This window comes from Odocoileus virginianus, chromosome 1 (assembly GCF_023699985.2).
Source record: "Odocoileus virginianus isolate 20LAN1187 ecotype Illinois chromosome 1, Ovbor_1.2, whole genome shotgun sequence".
Lineage (NCBI taxonomy): Eukaryota > Metazoa > Chordata > Mammalia > Artiodactyla > Cervidae > Odocoileus > Odocoileus virginianus.
In genome coordinates, this window is record NC_069674.1 from 88,825,135 (window position 1) to 88,842,882 (window position 17,748).

Genomic DNA, 17,748 nt, shown 5'->3' on the forward strand with positions numbered 1-17,748 from the left:
CTGGCACAAGGGATTCTTACTGAGAAATGTTGGGAGAGAACATTAGAGAATTCTAAACCAAATTTTAAAGGGTCTAATACCAAAAAAAAGTCCCCTTTACATATTTGACTTTGAAATATGCCTCAAAAATGGACTGCAAAATGGGGCATTTACAGTCAGAGAACATTTAGGCATCTACTTGAAAAAGCAAGGACCACCCTAATGCTACTGCAATAGTAAGTTGCTACATGACTGATTATTGGGTGAATCCAACTCCAGAAAATAAATGTAATACTTGGTTTTCTTTCCCCTAGTTATGCTCTGTTATTATAAATCAACAAAGAATAGTTGATAGGTGAATAACATAAAATGACACAAGACCTGAAAGAATTATGCCTTGGCCACAGTGGCATCCAAACACAGTAACATTTGTAACCCTCAGAGCACTGTTATGTAGTTACTAAAGTGAAAGTGTTAGTTCTCAGTCATGTCCCACTGTTTGTGACCCCACGGACTGTAGCCTGCTAGGCTCCTCTGCACATGGAATTCTCCAGCCAAGAATATCAGAGTGGGTTGCCATTTCCTTCTCCTGAAGATCTTTCCAACCCAGGGATCAAACGTGGCTCTCCTGCATTGCAGACAGATTCTTTATTGTCTTAGCCACCAGGGAAGCCAGATACCATTATTATTCCCATTTTAAAGGTAAGGAAACTGAGTTACAAAAACTTTAAGTAATTTTCCCAGTACCACATAATAATAAACAGAGGATTCAGGAACTAAACTGAGCCAATCAAGCTCTTAACCTCACTACTATGCTATATTGTCTCTTAGATATATGATGAGCTTATTGCTATCTTTATATAAACACCAGAAGATAGAGAAATTTTTTCTGACTCTGAAAATTGCAACATTTTATAACCATGTGGAATTTTAATGTCAGTACTTAAATATTACATATAATTTAATAATAACTGTGTTCCTTTTCTTCTATAAAGGTCATCGATAACCTTGGTCCTTTGGAACTGATTCTTAATACTCCTAGCCATCATAGGGTTCATCATGGTGAGGAAATTTGATCTTTCTTTCTTCATTTCTTAAAAAAATGATATTATTTTGTATCGTTTCATCACAATTACCCAATCTAGTCACCACACATTTTACAAATAGGCATTTGCTTCTTCTTTTGTAGCTGGACAAACCTCATCTTCAAAGCAAGGATTAGAGGGAAAAAAACAAAAAAAACACACAAAAAACCTTTCCATGTCTGGCTTTTAGATTTTCCTTTTTCCTTAGATCTCTTCAGATGTAGTGGGAAAGAGTTCACCAGACGATGGAGTACACACTTCATAGAATCTGGTGTTGTCAGTGAAAAGATATTTTTAGGAATATCATTGTTTCAAAAGTATAACTTCCTTTTTAAAAAATAAACTTAATATTTTCTCTCACAGGCAGAAACCGTTATTGCATAGACAAAAATTTTGCTGGAACTCTTATTATATGGGATAGAATTTTTGGTAAGTAAAAAGTATGAGCATTTAAAAAATTAAATTAACTCCTTAATTCACAGAAAGTCAAAGATCATATCATTACTGTTTATTTTCCAGGGACATTTGAAGCAGAAAATGAAAAAGTTGTATATGGTCTAACACATCCCATTAATACATTTGAACCTTTCAAGGTGCAGGTAATGGTATTGAATTTATTCTTTCTGAATTGATTATATCTTTTTATAAATTTTATATTTGAAAGAAAATTTAGTTGCCAAAAGGTAAAAGTACATTAATTACATTGACCTGAAAAAAAATTTACTTTAGCTGTAAAAGAATTTGAAAATAATTCTGGCACTCCAATACTTGAATCAAATTGGGCCAAATAAATTTGAAAACAGTTCATTGAAACAATTTTTAAAGATGTCTGTTACGTAGAATTAAAAGATACATTTCTTTAGCAACATACCTCTCAGAATAGACCTGAAATATATTCGTGTATTCAGAAGGAGTGGTAGTAAAATGTATAATTAAGGCTGATCCCAGAGTAAGAAAAATATTTGCTTCAAGGCTACATGACTCTGTTTAGAAATTCAAGGTGAGGCCTTTGCCCTCTTCTTCTTGGACTGAGGTGTCAGGAGCTATTATGGGTGGGTTAGGTCTGCACATTACCTCACCTGTTAGGACTCTTTGCCCTGGACCAGTTTTCTGTCAGACATGTGGTATTGGTTGTTCGCTGGTCTCAATGGTTGGCACTAGAGAGATGAGGAATGTCTGTGAACCTCGGATCCGTCAGCGGCAGACCAACGCAAACACTCCCCAGGGTCAGGACTAGTAAATGAGAAAAAGATAAGGATACTTGAAAAACTGAAGAGGTCAGTCAATGACAGCTCTGTCCAGGGGACTGGATATACAGCATTCAGAAAGGGAGAAAGTGCAGGTTCATGTTGGGTCTGCTTTACAAACCTACTTCCTCAAAGTTTTTAAAGAAAGTTAAAGTAAGAAAATTGACATTTATTGGGCTTTGACTATATGCAGGGCATTGCTAACTGCACAAATATTTAACCATTGTTAAAACTTACTAAGGTTTATCTTCTGTTCAGATCAGTTCAGTCACTCAGTTGTGTCTGACTCTGCGACCCCATGGACTGCAGCATGACAGGCCTCCCTGTCCATCACCAACTCCCGGAGTTCACTCAAACTCATGTCCATTGAGTCGGTGATGCCACCCAACCATCTCATCTTCTGTCATCCCCTTCTCCTACCACCTTCAATCTTTCCCAGCATTGGGGTCTTTTCCAATGAGTCAGTTCTTCACATCAGGAGGCCCAAGTATTGGAGTTTCAGCTTTATCATCAGTCCTTCCAATGAATAGTCAGGACTGATTTCCTTTAGGATGGACTGGTTGTACCTCCTTGCAGTCCAAGTGACTCTCAAGAGTCTTCTCCAACACCACAGTTCAAAAGCATCAATTCTTCAGCGCTCAGCTTTCTTTATAGTCCAACTCTCACATCCATACATGACTACTGAAAAAACCATAGCCTTGACCAGATGGACCTTTGTTGGCAATGTCTCTACTTTTTAATATGCTGTCTAAGTTAGTCATAACCTTCCTTCCAAGGAGTAAGCATCTTTTAATTTCATGGCAGCAGTCAACATCTGCAGTGATTTTGGAGCCCCCCAAAAATAAAATCTGTCACTGTTTCTATGTTTCCCCATCTATTTGCCATGAAATGATGGGACTAGATGCCATGATCTAAGTTTTCTGAATGTTGAGCTTTAAGCCAACGTTTTCACTCTCCTCTTCCACTTACATCAAGAGGCTTCTTTAATTCTTCACTTTCTGCCATAAGGGTGGTATCATCTGCATATCTGAGGTTATTGATATTTTTCCCAGCAATCTTGATTCCAACTTGTGCTTCATCCAGCCCAGCGTTTCTCATGATGTACTCTGCATGTAAGTTAAATAAGCAGGGTGACAATACACAGCCTTGACGTACTCCTTTTCCTATTTGGAACCAGTCTGTTGTTCCATGTCCAGTTCTAACTGTTCCTTCCTGACCTGCATACAGATTTCTCAAGAGGCAGATCAGGTGGTCTGGTATTCCCATCTCTTTCATATCTTCTGTTATCTTTCATACCTTCTGTTAGCCTCAGTTTTTTTTTTTTTTTTTTTTTTTTTGGTGAATAAAACTGAGATTCGCAGGATTCAAATAATTCCTCCAACTATTCACAGTTTGTCAGATTCAAACCTAAAAGGAGAGTGGACTGAAGGCCCAGTTCCAAACTTGATCAGCTGAATTTTATGCAAAAGGCTGTCATAAACTGACTTCACTTTTCAAAAAAAAGGGCATTTTTATGTCACCATTCAGAAGAGAAAAGTTGACTATTTCTCTTCTTTCTTCTCAACTAATGGTATTTTTTTCCTCTGTCATTTTCTCACTCTTAGGTGCTACTAAGAATGTGATAGATTTTTTTTTTTTCCAGGAAGATGTTAGCAAATATTTCCAGGTACTTTCTTAATAAATATTTCTAGGTACTTTCTTTATAGAACTGAAGTCAAGTTTCAAGATAATACACTTAGAGACACTTCTTCATTCGGTATGGTCTTGTCTTCATAATGTAGAGATTAAAAAGGAAATACAGCTTAGTCTCTGTCCACTTGGAGAGAGCCTTTCAAACCTAATGTGCATATGAGTCATGGGAGGATCTGATTAAAGGGTGGGTTCAGTAGGTTGAATTCCATCCAAGACTCTGTGTTTCTAACAAGCTGCCAGGAGATGCAGACACTGCTGGTTCATGGTGATCCTTTAACTAGCAAGGCTTGGGGAGTGTACACGTGGAGTAAAAGGGACTCTTATTTGAGATACAATAAGAGGTTGAAAACTGCATGGCGTGAGCTGCACAAGGAATTGGACCATTAGGTTTTGAAGACACAATACTCAGACAATCACAGGTCTTTATGAGCTGCTGCTGAATCTGTGCTCAATAATCCAGGCTTCTGCCCTCAAATAAAATTTCCTTCAGTATAATAATTGTCAGAACTGTGTCTAAGGTTTAGTCTTCTCATACTCCCTTACATTGTCAGAATTATCAAATCAGGAAATTGTAATAATTAGGAGTCAAATTACAAAATTGCATATCTACTTTCACTTGTATCCCTCTTTATTTAGCTAAATTTCTCGCCTTCCCAGCAGAGGATTCAAACTCAACTTAGAATGGCCCCTGTTAGATAGAGAGGGCTTTTTTTTCCTTCTTTATTTTTAAGCGTAGACCATTCATTTTGCTTTCCTTTGGGGTCCAGGTATTTCAGGCCATTGGCAGAGAAATAAGTAAATAAGTGAGAAAGTGCCCTTTATTTAAAAACATTACCATGTATTTCTCATGGCTTGTGTCTAGAATGATAGTAATACACTTGCAGTCAGTTTTTAAATTAACAAAACAGGTAAGTGTATTAATGTGTGTCATGCTATTAATTTTCTGTATTATTATTTTTTTTATTACAAAGCCTCAGCTAAATCCTACATTGTTCCTTAATTGCTTTAGAGTCCTATTGTAATATTTCAAGTAATTTTAAAAGCCATTTTTATAATGTTAGCAGTTTAAATTCTGTAAGAGATCATGAAAATACACATGAGACCACTAAGTCTGATAGAACCAAAACTTCTCTCTGCATTAATTTATCACTGCACTTATAATAGAACTCATTTTTAGAGTCTATAGCTGATACCCAATATCTAGGACTATTTTTAATTCTATGATGCGTTATTATAACATGTGTGGAATATATAGCTAATTATCCTAATAGCCAATATTTAATGAGTACTTGTGCATACTTTAACTTTATACCTATCAATGTGTGTTACTTAAAGAATGTGAATTGCTGCTATAAGCCTCAAGGTAAACTTTTGACTCAGTAAACTTTTTTCGTATTATAGAATATGAAAAATACTTATAAATCTACCCTTAGAAATGGCGCTGAAATTTTTTTCTTAATGTGATATGTTTACCTGTAATTCAATATGGTAAATAAAATTCTTTTAAAAATATATAGCAGATATGCATATTTATATGGTTCTAGTTCAACTTTAACAACTGTTTAGCAAGTCTAGAAAAGATGTCGTTCGACATGGCTTGTTGAGTGCACAGGCTGCTAGTTAATACCATTGGGAGTAAAGTCTCTGAACTCATTTTTTTATTCTTTGTTGATTTTTCTAAATTATTCCCATATTTAAAAATTTCAAACTTTGTGGAGGTTTAGAAATATTGATAAGAATACATTTAAGCATAAAGGTGTATAGAAAGCATAGAATAAATTTCAATTTATAACACAATTGCATATTAATCATCATTAGCAAATTATATATAACTATATATTAAAGAATAATATATAAGTTGCATTATACAATAAGGTAAAACACTTGACTTAACGTATGTAACCTTTTTGTTGCGGGTTTTCCTTATTTCAAATGAATTAAATTTTTATTCTTCTAGTTCCATCATTTAGTTAACATATGGACTACATTCTGGGCCACGCCTGGGTTCTTCAATAAGTTTTCTGTCATATTTAAAGGACCAGGATGGGGTCCAGGTAAACCAAGACTTGGACTGATTGAAGAAATCCCAGAGGTAAATAGTATTCATGAATTTGATGATGGCAAAGATTAATTTCCTATTGTCAGGTCTTCAGCCAGCCTGTAATTCATGCTGACTTCATGCAAATCTGAAAAAAGATGTTTCCTGAGGCAGATGCAGTCACACAATGTGTAACTTAATGAGTGGACACCACCTAGGGGCCAATAAGAGGGGTGCCGTCTCCCAGACTGATGCTGCCTCTTCCTAGGCAGCATGGTTTGGGGCAAAGCACCAGAGACTGGTTTTCTTGGCTCAAACCCACAGCCAAGAGCCTTTGTGTAGTGCAGAAACCACACAGACACTTGTGGGTCCCTCACAGAACCTAGAATGTGAGAGGAGGAGGGAGCCTTTTGCATGATTCCGTCCAGTCTTCATTTGTCCATGAAAAACTGAGATCTACAGAATTGAGGATCTGAAGCCACACCAAAATGATGTGGTTATTGGATTCGACCACAACTTTATTCATTCCATTGTGTAGTGGTAGCAGTAAATGCAGAAATCCATTAAAAATAAAACATTAAGCAAAGTGGAGATGTAAAACATAGAAATCCAAATGAAAAATTCAGTTTCAATATGGAATTCCTCTGATGAAAATGAAAAAGGAATGTCTTTCCGATCATTTAGCATATATATTGTGATTGCTTATCAAGATAACTGTCATTAATAGTAATACAAAAACAATAAGCCACTCTTGATTTCAGAGATAATTATGAGTATAAAAATTAGTCAGTATTTCAAGGAAATGAAGTCATATGTTTTATTTGAATATGTTATTTTTCAAAAATCTCAATTTAAATAAGGATGTTTTCTTTTGCAGTTATGAAAGCTGCTGTGTTGGAATTTCCCAGACACCTGGTTATGTTCACAGCTAGTTATAGAACAGCATTCTAAACTGATAGAGGTGAAAATAGTTTGCTTATTTCAGCTCCAGAGAGTCTAGTCAGCTATGGTTCATTTATTATTTTCCTTTTTTTCAATAGATAATTCTAAGTGAATATTTTTAAGTCATATCGATGCCTAAATCTGCATTGTAAGGATAGGATTATAGTGTTTCTGGGAAACTGTAGTCTGGGAAAGTTGCTTTCAATAAGACAGTGTTTCTCTTTGCAGCAAGATTATCCCCATTACCCCAAATCACCTTCCATTTTCTCTTTTGCTATACTTTGACATATAATCATGGACATATTTTAATATTTCATTTAACATGTTCATTTTATGTTAATCATCAGTATCAATTCTTACATTGCTCTATATAAAGCAGACAAGATCGACTCATAATGTTTCTGAAATGAGAAACAAGTCTCCTAATTTTTATATTTTTTCTATCTGAAGTAATAAACATGAATCGTTTCAAGGATTAAAAAAAAAGCAAAATCTTTCATTTCTTTTTTTATATCTCCTCTTCACTTAGTGTGAATTTCAATGAGAGAGATAATGGAACAATATCATGGAAAAGTTTTTTTCTATCTTCCTAGGTTGAGGGGAAAGAAGTTCCTTTCACATCATCAGCATCTCAGCTATTGAAGATATATGTACTGGTACAGTTTACTCTGATACTGGCATTTTATGAAGAGACCTTTGCAGATAAAGCTGTAAGTAGTGCTAATTTTAAACAGAGTGTGAAAAAATTATCTGTCACTCTGAAAATGATAATAAGCTCCCTGTGCTCTATTCTTTTCTGTAGTTTTTTGAATTTTGGCAATATCTCACATTTAAACAGGTAAACAAATTCATCTACAATCAATTTAATTAATTGAGCCAATTATAAGTTAATTATATCCAAAATATTTCTGTATAAAGTGTCCATCAAATAGTAAATTATTAATCTAAATGGCAAGTAGGAAGTGATTTGCCAGAAATAAATTCTTCAACAATTATAAGGAAAGTATTTCAGAAGTTAGAATTAAGAATTTTGGGGAAAGTGGACTTTACATCAATTTCAACATGCTTATCCTCAGTCAGAGAACACCCTGATAACTTGAATTTAGGGGATTTGCAACATATGGTGAGGCTTATTTATTGTGTCCTTTCTAAATATTCAAAATACTCAGTTTGTCTTACTCAAGCACAAGAGCACTGGACCAGGATTTAGAATCTGGATTCTGATTTAGGCATTACTACCTGGGGAATCATTTTTTGGCCACATAAGAGTACCCTCACTGCATACATCTTGAAGAAAACAAGAATAGCATAATGTGTATAACAACGCCCTGTAAACTATAAAAAGATAAAAACAGAACTATTTTAAAGTATTTTTGTATCATAGATGTATTCACATTATGTTTTTTTTACAAAAAATACTAAAAATAGTTCAAAGAAATACATAAATTATAATAAAGTAACTAGGTCAGAGACTTCCCCCGTGACTCAGAGGTAAAGAATCTGCCTGTAATGCAGAAGACACAGGAGACACATGTTCGATCCCTGGGTGGGGAAGATCCCCTGGAGGATGGCATGGCAACCCACTCCAGTATTCTTGCCTGGAGAGTCCCGTGGACAGAGGAGCCTGGTGGGCTACAGTCCATGGGGTCGCAAAGAGTCGGTACGACCGAAGCAGCTGAGCACGCATACACAGCTAGGTAGGAAATAGGTGAATTAGAAAGTAGAATGACGGGAGAATGGAAAATCGGTGTCTTTGACTTTGTTACCAAGTAAATACATACTTCATAAAAGAATCTCACTGAGTTAAGAATGTTGAGGACTCAATGAGGACTCATTCATAGCTCTGTGTGAATAACAGTTAGGCTGTAAAGAAATATGGAAAAGGTTGTTTCCATTTTCAGCCAAGTGTATCTAAACACCGACATCTTTTTAAGGTGTATCGAACACCTAAAATGTATGCTGGCAAAATGTAATTTTTAAGAAAACTCCTTACACTACATAGATGAGTTGGCAAAAAAAATTGAGGTACTCCTTGGATGCTGAAAATGTTGAGAAAATGCAGGTTCAGTGAGGTGCTATTTCTGACCTGCCAGCTGCCCAGGCCCTGAATAGTCACTGTTGGTCAGTTCCTAAAGGGACCCGAAACAAAGCTGAGAGTCTACAAGGGTAGAAAGTCAGTTATAGAATTTCAAGTGAAACAACTGAAAGCAAAAGAAATACTCTTAGTGAAGGGATGGAGAGGAGGATGAGGAAAGAAACATAAAACAGAAACTTGCCCTTACTGAACTTGGCTTTGAGTAGGCAAAAAAAAAAAGTCTTCCCTGTGATTTTTTAGCTACAAACCATCTCTCACTCAAATATGCATTCAGGATTTACACTAATCACTAGTTTATAAACCTAAACTAAATACATAGTTTGGTGTCAGGTGAGGACTCATGTTTAAAAGACTCGTGTTCAAATCATGCTTATAGCAGCCCTCTCAAACACAAGTCTCAGCATAGTCCCCAGGTAATATCCCAATGATAATAAACATAGAGATAAAAAGCACAGAAACACACTAGGAGAAAGCCACCATGACAAAGCAGTTAGCAGAAATAACTAAGGAGTTAATAGATGTTGAAAATAAAATTAATTAAAACATGAATTAAGTAAATTTAATGTTTGCAGAAGCAAAGTTGAAATTAAAAAGAAATTAGAGATTATGGAAAATCAAGACACAATGATGAAGCACAATTAGAACTAATCAAATTAAACTTCTAGAACACAAAAATAGAGTGGACATGAGGAGGTCAGTGACTTCATTGACAGCTTGCTGCTGCTGCTGCTCCTAAGTCGCTTCGGTTGTGTCCGACTCTTTGTGACCCGGTGGACGATAGCTCACCAGGCTCCTCTGTTCATGGATCATCCAGGCAAGAATACTGGAGTAGATTTGCCATGCCCTCTTCCAGGGAATCTTCCCAGCCCAGGGATCAAACCCATGTCTCCCACACTGCAGGTGGATTTTTTACCTTCAGGAAGTCCAAAAATACTGAAGTGAGTAACCTCCAGGGGATCTTCCCAACCCAGGAATCAAACCAGGGTCTCCTGCATTGCAGGCGGATTCTTTACCAGCTGAGCTACTAGGGAAACCCCGCTCTACCATAACGCTACCTGAAGACTGTTAAAAGAGAATTAGTGCATTAAAAGAGCAAAAAAATATATATCTATGATACAGTGCTTACAGACAGTGATATAAAAAAACTAATAGAAATTACCTTTAGACGTAAAAAACAGTGTGAAAAAGTCTAAGAAAATGTAAAAATCAAGAAAATGCATATGAATACAAATGGGATTAGCAGTGAATCCAGGCAAGATTTATCACCTTTTTCAAAGATTATTGACAGGTTATCAGTCTATCCATGAAAGCTCCATAGTAGAAGTTGATAAATAAGATACGCAGAAAAATTAGTCTAATATAAGGTTATGTTAAAATAAGTTTAATATATAAAGGCTTCCCTGGTGGCTCAGATGGTAAAGAATCTGCCTGCAATGCAGGAGACCTCGGTTCAATCCCTGAGTTGCAAAGATCCCCTGGAGGATGGTATGGAAACCCACTCCAGTATTCTAGTCTGGAGAATTCCAGACAGAGGAGCCTGGCAAGCCACAGTCCACAGGGTCGCAAAGAGTCTGTTCTAAGGAACAGAATATCCAATTAAATGCAGCTTAAATGAAACTGAAAATTCAGAGGCAAGTATTTCGAGGATTGATTAGTTTAGCAGTTCAAAGATTCAGAGTTTCCAAAAGGCTTCTCTACAGTTCTCTGGACTTTCATCATCACAATTACAGCAATTCTGGGCATCCTGTCCTGACAATGACACCAAAAGCAGCAAGTCATTTCTTAGAAATTTCTTTTAAGAAAGAGAGGGGAAAGATTCCAGAGTATTTCTCAGCACATGTCCTTTCATGTCTCTTTGTTCAGGACGAATTCATATGCCCACACTGAAACAATAACTAACACCAGGTCATGAATTAACCATGAATATATCATATGAATAAATCATATTAAATCATATCATAATTCAAGCCCTGGGGATAAAGGGTTCACTTTCTTGCTGAGCATATCCCTTCTTTATACCTGGATAAAATCAGCTGAGTATTAATATAGAAGAAATGGGGGATATTTTCTGGTTGGAAAAATAACTGTATGTCACAGTGTATCTTGCTAAATAAAATAGATTTACAGAAAATTATTACAGAGACTATTGGTAACCTTGAAGAAAGTCATTTTAATTTTAAACATTATTTAAAGACTTTAATGATCTATGTATGTTTGTGTGTTTTTTGCATTTAAAATTAATAACCCAATATTGCTACACATAGTGACTCTAATTTTGGACAATAGACAAGTTCACTTGTGCTCTCACTCCATGTATAACTTAAAAAAAAAAAAGCTACAGAAAAGACTTCCCTGATTTTAGCAGAAAACAATGATTTCATTTCCAGTTTTCATTCTATGAACTTAAAAGAAGAAATAGGATACAGTGTGACCAGAAATGTTTTGGAAATATCATAATAGAAAATATACGGGTTTACTCTTTGCTGGGTCATATATGTGCTACACTAATGAAACCATTCCCCGTTGTAGCAAGTTCATTTGTCTTTAGCTGCAAAAGAAACAAAATTTGAAGCCAACAATTTCTTTCAGGAGCAAAGTTTCTTAAAAGCAGCATGGATTACATTACTCTTAGCAATGCGTGTGTTGATGTCAAACTAACATAATGGTTAGACTTATTAATTGCTTCACCTAGGGCCTCATAATCATGTCTTCAATATTACATAATTATCCCATCACTGATTACTTTGTTATTTTAACTTGTTCACCTACATTATGATTAAAATATATGTGCATTAATGGAGGTTGGATAATTAACACCAGAAAAAAAGCTGCATCATCTATATCTAAATATCTACCTAACTTTTGATATACTGATCAATACTGAGTACAGTTGGCATTATTGAATTTTTAGACTAAATATAGTCTCAAAATAAATTAACCTAATTCACAGAAATAAAAATGAAGATTTACCCATTTTGACTTTGCAAGAGAGGCCTTAATATTGAGTTCACCAAGAGAATTTGACTGTGTAGGCATGCGTGAGTGCTACTTGGGTTAAAATGTAGCCAGACAGGGTGTACATTACAATATGTAACTCATAGCATGGTTTTCGCAAGATTTTTCCACTGTCGTAAAAAACTATATGAGAAACTGATGTAGATATGTCGACAAAGAGAAATATCAAGTGATGAAATCCTTTTCAGATTGAAATTAAAGTTGGAGACAGCTTCATCCTTGACACAAATTAATTTTGAAAAGTGCATTTGCTTATTTCCCACACATGTTTTCCTTTGCTAAAAACATGCTGTGCAACTAGCGGGAAAAAAGTTTGCTTATTTGCAAAATTCTATAGTGCCTTTGTAGTCTCAGGGATGTTTAAAAGCATCTGAAGACGTTAAAATCCAACAGAAATATTTTTTTTCCAGGTTGACTGTAGCCAATAATCACACAGAAAAGTTGTGGCTGACTTGTAATTGCGGACCCTGCTGTAGTCAGACAGCCTTTTCTGTTTACGTATATACCAGAGTAGATAAATACTTACTTGTTTAATGTACGCGAGTTCTGCATAAATAACTCTGAGAGTCAGAAAAGCAATTTGATGGCCGCCAGAAAGTTGTAAAAAGGCACATTCCTTTCTCACTGAAATTTGCAATGCATACATTTAAATATATATTGTTTAGTTTAGTGATATGACCCACAGTCTTTCATGTTGATTTTACTTTAGTAATGCTAGGGAAATCAATTCCTAAGCTGCCAGGGTTCACTGCATGGGGTGATGTCATGAATATGGGTTTGAAATGGAAATATGGATGCACTAGCATGCTTCCAAAGTAAAACTTTAAAGGCAGTGCTATCCTTTTCAATAATAGACTCAAAACAGTTTGAATATTTAATAAGGTTATATAATAGAATATGGGCTTCCCTGGTGGCTCAGATGGTAAAGAATCTGTCTGCAGTGCAGGAGACCCAGGTTCATTACCTGGGTTGGGAAGATCTCTTGGAGAAGGAAATGGCTACTTACTCCAGTATTCTTGCCTGGAGAATCCTATGGACAGAGGAGCCTGGTGGGCTACAGTCCATGAGTTGCAAAGAGTTGGACAGGACTGAGCAACTAACACTTTCACATAATAGAATGTATAGTAAAGTTAGTGCAGATATGTCTAACACAGATTATTTAGTGATACATTTCAAGTTAATGAGGCATTTGAGATTATTCATATAAGTCTGGAAACAGGATTTTATAGTCTTCAATTCCCCTGGATGCTGTACTCTGTAAAACATTATGGGCAGTAAACTTTTGCAGCAGTGCTTTCATATTGACAGGTTTTAACAGATCCTTAGGAGAAAAAATCAATATATCTAGTTGTACTTTCATAACAGAGAGTGTCACTTGCTCAAATTAGATCTAATTTAGGACCTACGTGAAATGTCTCAAGTCAATATTCAGTGCGTACTGTTTTCCTCCAGTGCAGCCCACTGGGATTGAATTTAATTTCCTAAAGTTTTTAGGTGGTAACTGAAGTAATATGAAAAAAGAAATGTAGGCTAAATTGAGTATCAATTATAATTTAAAGCCATGAAATGAATGTAATAAATGTGTATTAGTAAAAGGAGGCTATTAACCAAAGCTACCTGTCTAATAAGCATAGATTTTAGGAACTTAGAAAAGTGATTCCTGTGAATGCCAATGAAAAATATAGTTTTGTCCATTGTATTGAAATATGATAAAGTGGGAAATTGAAAGTTTAAAATGCTTTTTGCATCAAACAATGGAATATTAACTGAAATTAAATACATCGTCATACTATTAGTACTGTCTTAGAGTTTGATCAGTTATCAGGCAACTCCTTTAAGAGCTTTCATATAATAAACACACCGAACCATAAACTGCTTATAATTTGAATTCATATCTCATTTTGATTTATTAAAACTATGTAAAAATTAGACACTTTAATTCAGTGTTGGAAACTCAAAATCTCAGTGCACAAATTTTGAGGGTCTTATTTACTAAAAGTCACCCTCCTGAAAAGACGGGCTTCCCAGGTGGTGCAATGGTAAAGAATTTGCCTGGGATGCAAGAGAAGCGGGTTGATCCCTGGGTCGGGGAGATCCCCTGGTGGATGGTATGGAAATCTGCTCCACTATTCTTGCCTGAGAAGTCCCATGGCCTGGCAGGCTAGTCTATGGGGTTGCAGACAATTGGACATGACTGAGTGACTGAGCATCCTGAAAGGAAGTTTGCTTCTCTGAGACTGTCTTCTAAAACCTTTGTTATCTTTTGTATTTTGGGAAAGAACTAGAAGGTGTATAGCCAATATTTCTATTTATTTCTTAGTGAAAAAATGAAAGTATCCTATCAAGAGTATAGAAAAAGTTGGCATACTGAGTTTAGTGCAGTCTTAAATACTGATAACTTAGAAAGATTCCAGTGACCCCTGGAATAGTTCTAGTGAACATCCAAAAATGATAATGATAGTATCAATGTGAATGTCTTCCTAAGCAAATGTCATAGGATCTTTCATTGCTGAGTTTGCTCAGCCTTGGACTAACTGCTATTCGATACTGAGGTAAGACCCTTTCATGTTCTCTGCCCACTTCCCAGTGAATCATGAGTTGGTTCATTCTGCTGGTGGCAGCTTGCACTAGAGCTGGCCCTGCTGTGAGCCCTGGGCGTTGTGAACTCTAGCTCTCTTTGAGCCTTTGATAGTCTCCTCATAGATGCATGAGCTGATGTATGAGACCTGGTGGGCACCCTCTGCAGATGAAGAGAGTTCTGTCTCTGCAGCTGTCTCCTCTTTGGTCCTATCTACCAAACAGGCGGCTCCGATGGTAAAGAACATGCCTGCTGTGCAGTAGACACAGTTTCAGTAGGGATCGGGAAGATTCCCTGGGGAGGAGAATGGCTACCCATTCAAGTTCTCTTGCCTGTAAAGTCCTGTAGACAGAAGAACCTGGCAGGCTGCAGTCCATAGGGTTGCAAAGAGTCAGACATGACTGAGCAACTAACTTTTTCTTCTAAACAATAGCCTCCTTGGGCTTCTCCAAAACCCCAGCTCTCTCTCCCCAAATCAGGAAGTCTACCAGGTCCCTCTGAGTTCCCTCTGTGCTGCAGCCTAGAAGCTCTCTCAAGGTAGTAACCTGGGGCAATAGTAGGGGTTCATGCCTTTTGTATCCCATTTCCCTGGAATCACTGGTCTTTGTTGCCTAGTATAGGTCTTGAAAATGATTGCTTTGTTGATATATTGTTTTTTTTGTTTTCAAGTGGAAGGGAAAATTGATCCTTGTTTCTCTACTTACTTCAGTGCAATTCATTTTTTCTTCACAGAGTAGAATCATAACTTAAAATATAATTGAAAATAATTATTCAAGTTATGTTAAATTTTTTTAAATAAAATTTTTGCTTTTACTTCTTACATGTTTTTATAGAAAGTCATTAACTCCATATAAATGAATTGCTTCTTAAGTGTGTATTTGTTATACATTTTAGGCAATGTATTTTCACCTTTGATATATACTTATTTTGCTTGCTTCTAGTTTGAAATTATAGAAAATGTTCATTCTAATCGAATATCTTTATGTATACTTCAGTAGTAACCAAAAGTTCTGAAAATGTAGAAGAAAACAATATGGTCAATTTGACTTTTTAAAAAGAAAACATGATTTTATTTTGATATAGATTGTTTACATTCACGTAGAATTACAGATTGCTTTATGGCGTCGCCTTGAGTTCTGCTTCTTTATCTAAGCTGTAATTCTGGGAAGCATCTTCAAGCCTTCAGGTTTCAGCTCAGGGTAACTAAAAGGATGATGGTGATATGGTTGAATGGCCACCAGCTCAATGGACATGAGTCTGAGCAAACGACGGGAGATAGTGAAGGATGGGGAGGGAAGCCAGGCATGTTGCAGCACATGGGATTGCAAAAAGTCAGATATGACTTAGTGGCTGAACAACAACAACTTCAGTCTAAAAGAAGCCACTAGAGTCATGGGGAGGATGAGGTAGCGGAGCATTTATGCCTCCAACCGAATTTTCGGCCTTCATATCAGAGGTTACGGACATTTAGCTATTAGGGAATTTTTTACCATATTTTTACAGATGTTTGGGAAAATGAGCACTCTGAATCAGAAAATTGATTTTAGTAGACTTTTTCAGACACCTTACAGTGAAACTCCTAAAAATATACCACCGTGATATAATAAAATGAAGACATTTTCATCGCTAAATCCTTAGGAATATGGAAAATATTATCAAATTATCTTTGATGTTAAACTTCTAAAAAAAGAATTTACATAGGAGATTACTATTATTTGAGGACATAGTGTGTAGATCTATTATCTCCCTTTGTGAGGTTTGTTGTGTGGGAAAATATAAAATGTCATTGTGTTGGTCACCAGAATTTTTCCATGAACGAGTAAGAGGGTGATATCTTCATTCAAGAAGAGAACAGCTTTCTTCCTTATATACCTATGGGCAAGGAAGGGCTCTCACACTTTCATTAATTGTTAAAGCAACAAGCATATGGCTTATGCATTCCTATGTAGTTAATGTTGCCTTATGAGTATTTTTTTCTTATCTACTTAAAGTAGCAGGAAAGTAGTGTTCTTCAGGCATAAGTGCTTAGATGGTGATCCCTATACCAGGAAACCTAAGGAAATAAGAGCTACCAAACTTCTTGGGATTTGAAAGATAATTTTAAAGGAGAAAAATTAATTCCTTGCTTCATAAGCTTTTTATAGTTATGGACATCCTCATTTTTGTGATAAATACTTATATTCAATGCTTAATTTACAATAATTCCATTTTAGCACTTGAGAGTGATATTCTACATGAAAGATATACTAGCAGTAAATGGTGTGAAATGGTGGGAAGCCTAATGAAAAATGAAATTGTACTGTTATAAAAAAATTAACAAGCTTCATGTCATTTCACCTCTTGTTTAAAACACAGGAGGCTAAGTATTTACAGTGATCAAAGTCTATAAATTCTATTCTGTTTTTTTGCTCTAGTGTAGCCAGACTGTTGTCCAACCAGCAGGCATTGAAGGAGTATGGTTTCTGGGGCAGGGATTCTGACTTTCCTGCTCACTCTCGTAAACTCCTGTTTACCACACTGTCTAGCAAAGGCTCAATACATATTCATACAATGAATTTTTAGAAATCAGAGAATGTCTCCTGCATTGGCAGGTGGGTTCTTTACCACTGGTACCACCTGGCAAGGCCCAACAAAAGATATTATATGGAAAAACGTAAAAGTTCCATAGAAAAATGGACTCTTTAAGGGAACATATGCTCCACATTGAATTCCTTTTTTGAGGAATCTGTTTCCTTTAAACTGAGTTTCAGGATGGTTTTGTTCTTTATGAAATTAAATATAGAAATATTAAAGCAGTCAATGTTTTAACTATTTAACAGAGGTATTTAGTATATTACTATTAAATTGTTAATTAAAAAACTGAATTTTTTAATTTTAAAGAACTAATATATTTATATTAAATTAAATATTTAATGTTTTAATATTAAACTACTTATTAAGCCAGTTAGAATTATATTAAAGGTACGAATAATAAAGACATATGTAAAATATTCAAGCATTTGGTCACTCAACAAACATAGATGCTATGTGAAAAATGCAACAGAATAAAGTTATAGATCAATATGGAGAATTATTAT

General features: G+C 35.7%; 1 protein-coding gene across 14 annotated transcripts in view; it reads left to right on the forward strand.

Moving 5' to 3' along the window:
• Nucleotides 1-17,748, forward strand: part of AGMO (alkylglycerol monooxygenase) — a 365,218-nt gene that overhangs the window by 178,470 nt on the left and 169,000 nt on the right. For 13 of the 14 annotated variants that reach the window (XR_011488770.1, XM_070470683.1, XM_070470703.1 and 10 more), the window contains exons 6-10: nt 975-1,041; nt 1,428-1,493; nt 1,584-1,663; nt 5,961-6,095; nt 7,577-7,693. Coding sequence is in view for 13 of the 14 variants with exons in the window: in XM_070470683.1 (XP_070326784.1) it covers nt 975-1,041; nt 1,428-1,493; nt 1,584-1,663; nt 5,961-6,095; nt 7,577-7,693 (465 nt within the window). In the remaining variant the exon portion in view is untranslated. The remainder of the gene's footprint in view (nt 1-974; nt 1,042-1,427; nt 1,494-1,583; nt 1,664-5,960; nt 6,096-7,576; nt 7,694-17,748) is intronic. The other variant, XM_070470728.1, reaches the window with a different exon arrangement.